The 5,004-nt window shown below is 50.7% G+C and overlaps 1 protein-coding gene across 1 annotated transcript; it reads left to right on the top strand.

The window, feature by feature from the left end:
* Positions 1–1,992: 1,992 nt before the first annotated feature.
* Positions 1,993–4,152, top strand: LOC308486810 (tigger transposable element-derived protein 1-like). Its single transcript, XM_081023928.1, has 2 exons — positions 1,993–2,135; positions 2,304–4,152. Exon 2 carries the CDS (start codon positions 2,321–2,323, stop codon positions 4,019–4,021), a length of 1,701 nt encoding a protein of 566 aa, XP_080880054.1. The 5' UTR covers positions 1,993–2,135; positions 2,304–2,320; the 3' UTR covers positions 4,022–4,152.
* Positions 4,153–5,004: the final 852 nt, after the last annotated feature.

Genomic DNA, 5,004 nt, shown 5'->3' with positions numbered 1-5,004 from the left:
ACAGTGTTATAACGCATTGAATTTTTATTTAATTTTTAATTTTTTTAGTAATGTAGCTGAGTCAGGCATCTAGTTTGTAATGGTGGCTCCAAATTCTATTTTTTATCTAGCAGTGGCACATCTAATAGTCATGTATTTGCTGATTAATTGTTTGTTTGTTCCACTTCTCAGATGGGGCATTGTCTCCCAGAGAAGGCGGGGCGATGTTAGGGGCTGGACTGAGGAGGAATGGTGGGGGCCGCCCCCCTTCTCCTGAATCTTCCCAAGAACAGGAGGACAGTGTAGATTTAGAGCAGTGGTTTGCAGAAGGGCATAGTTCAGAGGCTGCAGAGGACAGAAGCTGTGGAATACTAGAAGAGCAATAGCAGGAAGAAAGAGAAGCACCAGGAGCAGCAGCGGAGCAAGCCAATCGGGCACCTGGGGCGGTGTGCATGTCCTGCGCCCAGGTGCGGGGCCAGCTGCCTGCGGAGGTGGGGCCAGCCAGGGCAGGACGCTCCACGGGGCCTCCGAGGAGTCTGCCTGCCTCCTCCCACACAGCCACCCTACAGCTGAGGGGGAGGTGGTGGGCAGACCATTTGGGGCAGCATGGAGCCTGCGAGTGCCCAAGCCACCGCAAAACTCCCAGGAGAGACGCGTGGCTTGGGCGTGGCTCAGGCGCGCTGCAGGCTCTGCAGCGAAGAAGAAGAGTTTGGATTTGATATCCCGCTTTGTTGCTGTTGCTGTTGTTGTTGTTTAGTCGTGTCCGGCTCTTCATGACCCCATGAACCAGAGCACGCCAGGCACTCCTGTCTTCCACTGCCTCCCGCAGTTTGGTCAGACTCATGTTTGTAGCTTCGAGAACACTGTCCAACCATCTCGTCCTCTGTCGTCCCCTTCTTCTTGTGCCCTCAATCTTGCCCAGCATCAGGGTCTTTTCCAGGGAGTCTTCTCTTCTCATGAGGTGGCCAAAGTATTGGAGCCTCAGCTTCACGATCTGTCCTTCCAGTGAGCACTCAGGGCTGATTAAGAATGGATGCGTTTGATCTTCTTGCAGTCCATGGGACTCTCAAGAGTCTCCTCCAGCACCAGAATTCCAAAGCATCAATTCTTCAGCGATCAGCCTTCTTTATGGTCCAGCTCTCACTTCCATACATCATTACTGGGGAAACCATAGCTTTATCACTACCCAAAGGAGTCTCAAAGCAGCTAACATTCTCCTTTCCCTTCAGAGACTTCAGAGAAGTGTGACTAGCCCAAGGTCACCCAGCAGCTGCATGTGGAGGAGTGGGGAAGCGAACCCGGTTCACCAGATTACGAGTCTACCGCTCTTAACCACTACACCACACTGGAATGGTGACACTCGGGGTGGCCCGCCCCCACCACACACACCTTCCTCCGCCCCTGACCAGGAGAGAGGCAACCAACAGTCTCAGTGTCTTTGGAGAGCATTCCTGAGTCCCCCCCTCCAGAACTAGGTGTGCTGCGAGAGCAGCTGAACAGAAAGCTCAGAAACAGAAAGCCCAGACCAACCGGTGCAGGAATGACATCATATGAGAGAGACGAAGGTGGGGTGGGACTTAACTTGGAGCAACGCCATTTCTAGGAGAGAGATGCATTCCTTTGTCGCTTGCTGTGATTATTGAATAAACTAATTGGTAAGAACGCTTTTCTTTTATCTGCTTCTTAGCTGCCGCCATTGGAGTAATAGGATTCACTGAAGCCTTGACAGGCAAGGGGGCTCCCATAGGTTTATGAACAAACCAGACAGGGCACATGAGGAAAGGGTGGTTGCTTAGTGGTATCATATCGCATCTTCCTAGGGGCCACTACTGACTCTATACCAGTTACAGTGGTGCCCCGCAAGACGAATGCCCCGCAAGACGAAAAACTCGCTAGATGAAAGGGTTTTTCGTTTTTTGAGGTGCTTCGCAAGACGAATTTCCCTATGGGCTTGCTTCGCAAGACAAAAACATCTTGCAAGTTTGTTTCCTTTTTCGTAAAACCGTTAATACCCAGGGTGCATTGCTTGAAGAGGTGCAGTTGCAACTTGACTTCGAGGAGCAACTCATAGCACGCGGTGTGGTAGCCTTTTTTGAGGTTTTTGAAGACTTTGGTGATTTTTGAAGCTTTTCCAAAACTTCTTTTGCAGCCATTTGGTCAGTTAAACTTTTAAAACTTTTTTTGGGGGGGGTTGGATTTTGGGTTGGAGTGTTTGGAATTCAAGGACTTGGTTCTGGGTTTGAATTTCTGTGTGGTGGGTGGCTGGGTGCTTTTGAATTTTTTGGATGTGAAGCACTGATTTTTTTGGGGGGGGGTTTGCGCAGGTAGGAGCTGTGCTGCCATGGGACCCAAGAAGACTGCTGCTGCAGAGGCCGGCGAGGGGAAGAAGGAGAAGGTTATGCTGGAAATGAAGAAGGAGATCATCCAGAAGCACGACGGTGGAATGCATGTGACAGACCTCGCCAGGGAGTACGGGAGGAATCCATCGACCATCGGGACCATCCTGAAGATGAGGGAGAAGATCCTTGCGACTGATGCAGCCAAGGGAGTCACCAGGATCGTGAAGAACCGCCCAGCTGTTCTGGAGGAGGTGGAGAAGTTGCTGCTCATCTGGTTAGAAGAGAAGCAGCGTGCAGGGGACACAGTGACTGAGGCCGTCATTTGTGAGAAGGCCAAGGCCTTGCACGCAGACCTCGTCCGGGAACAGCCAGGAACCTCAGGCGAGCCAGAAGTCTTCAAGGCAAGCAGAGGCTGGTTTGACCGGTTCAAGACAAGATCTGGAATCCACAGCATGGTCAGGCATGGAGAGGCTGCCAGTTCTGATGTTTCTGCAGCTGAAGACTTTGCAGCGGAGTTCCTGGAGGTTGTGAAGACGGAGGGCTACATTCCACAGCAGGTCTTCAACTGCGACGAGACCGGGCTGTTTTGGAAGAGGATGCCGAAAAGGACTTTCATCACACAGGAGGAGGCCAAGTTGCCTGGCCACAAGCCCATGAAGGACCGTCTGACCCTGCTCTTCTGTGCCAACGCAAGCGGCGACCTGAAGATCAAGCCCCTGCTGGTGAACCACTCAGAGAACCCACGGGCCTTCAAGAAACACAAGGTCGACAAGGAGCAGCTGAGTGTCATGTGGAGATCCAACAGTAAGGCTTGGGTCACACGTGTGCTGTTTGTGGACTGGGTCAATCTTGCTTTTGGCCCTGCTGTCAAACAGTACCTGCTGGACAACGACCTGCCGCTGAAGGCTTTGCTTCTGATGGACAATGCTCCTGCTCATCCTAAAGGCCTTGAGGAGGACTTGTTGGAGGAGTTCAGCTTCATCAGCATCATGTTCCTGCCGCCTAACACCACGCCACTGCTCCAGCCGATGGATCAGCAGGTCATCGCCAATTTCAAAAAACTCTACACCAAGGAGCTTTTCAGGCGATGCTTCGAGGTGACTAATTGCACCACCATCACCCTGCGGGAATTCTGGAAGGACCACTTCGACATCGTCACCTGCTTGAAGATGATCACCACAGCCTGGAACGGGATCAGCCAGAGAAATTTGAATTGCGCTTGGCGCAGCCTGTGGCCGGACTGTGTGGCACCAAGTGACTCTGATGCACCAGAGTCAACAGTGGTGCAGGACATTGTTGCCTTGGGGAGGACCATGGGCCTGGAGGTCACAGAGGATGACATCAGCGAGTTGGTGGAGGAGCACGACCACGAGCTGACCACCCAGGAGCTGGTCGAACTGCAGGCAGAGGCTGCGCAGGAGCAGGCCTCGCTGGAAAAGGAGGAAGCAACTGAGGAACGGCTGTCCTCCAAAGAACTGAGGGACATTTGCCTGAAGTGGAAGGATGTGCAGGCTTTTGCACAGCGGCACCACCCTGACAAGCATGTGGCACATGACCTTGCGAACACTTTTGATACGAGAGTCATGTCGCCTTTCAGGGAGGTGCTGAAAAGGCGGATGAAGCAGCAGACCATGGACAGGTTCTTCAGCAAGAAGCAAAGAGTGGAAGAGGAACCTTCTTTGAGTTGTCCCCCAGAGTCTTAGAAAATGTACTGTACACTTTGTTGATTTTTAAATGTTTTTCTGTCATGTTTAGAAACTTAATTTATTGTTCCTTCAATTTTTGAAATGCTCTTTACAGTATGTGTGACTTTAAAGAGCACTTAATAAACTCTTGTTGTACCAAATTTGGCTTTGTTTGGACTTTTTTTGACCATAGGAACGCATTACTGTAATTGAATTTCAATGCATTTCTATGGGATTTCGTGCTTCGCAAGACGAAAAATTCGCTAGACGAAAAAACTCGCAGAACGAATTAATTTTGTCTTGCGAGGCACCACTGTATTGGCATCTGTCTGTCTCAAGAGACAATGGAGGACTTCACCTCTGGCAGTGAAGTCAAACTGTTGGAGAATCACAGCGCTGCTGTGGCTGCAGAGACCAGTAACTTGTAACTGCTTCCTCTTGCATTGTTTTTGCTGCATTAGCAGCAGCAAAGTGACGTCACTGGGGCGCAAGCCTGGGCAATGTGCATGGAGGACCTGGGCTGCCCAGATGACAAGAGCCCCTTTTGGCCTCACTGATGTGGTCTAAAGGAAAGCAGAGCATTGCATCTGGCACCAGCTTGGGTACAGGAGTAGCTGGAAGGAGGGGTACAAGCATAGGAGCCAATTCCTAGGGTTTGAGGTCCCTTTGCCCCCCATAAACTATTTGACAGGGCCAGCTCCACCCCCCAAGTTGATAGGCATTGCTATTCTAATGTTGTGAGTGCACTTCATCATGTGATTGATTATGAGGGGCGGGGATTACCTCCCCCCAATGTTATTAAAGTTGACATCCCAGCACACAAGGTGCCATCCAACTGTCTTAGGGACTCCACTCCAAATTTGCATAGGGTTTACTCTCTAGTCTTTCTTCTCCCAAAGATGTCCCACAAGGGAGAAAAAGCACTTCTTTTAGCTATCTGACTGCTAAACTGTATAGGGCTTTTTTCACATGTGCAAGATAGATTTGGATATAGATGATGT

The sequence above is a fragment of the Podarcis pityusensis genome (assembly GCF_964106645.2).
Source record: "Podarcis pityusensis genome assembly, chromosome: 10".
Lineage (NCBI taxonomy): Eukaryota > Metazoa > Chordata > Lepidosauria > Squamata > Lacertidae > Podarcis > Podarcis pityusensis.
Note: the sequence above shows the minus strand (reverse complement) of the source record. Positions and strands in the feature narration are given on the sequence as shown.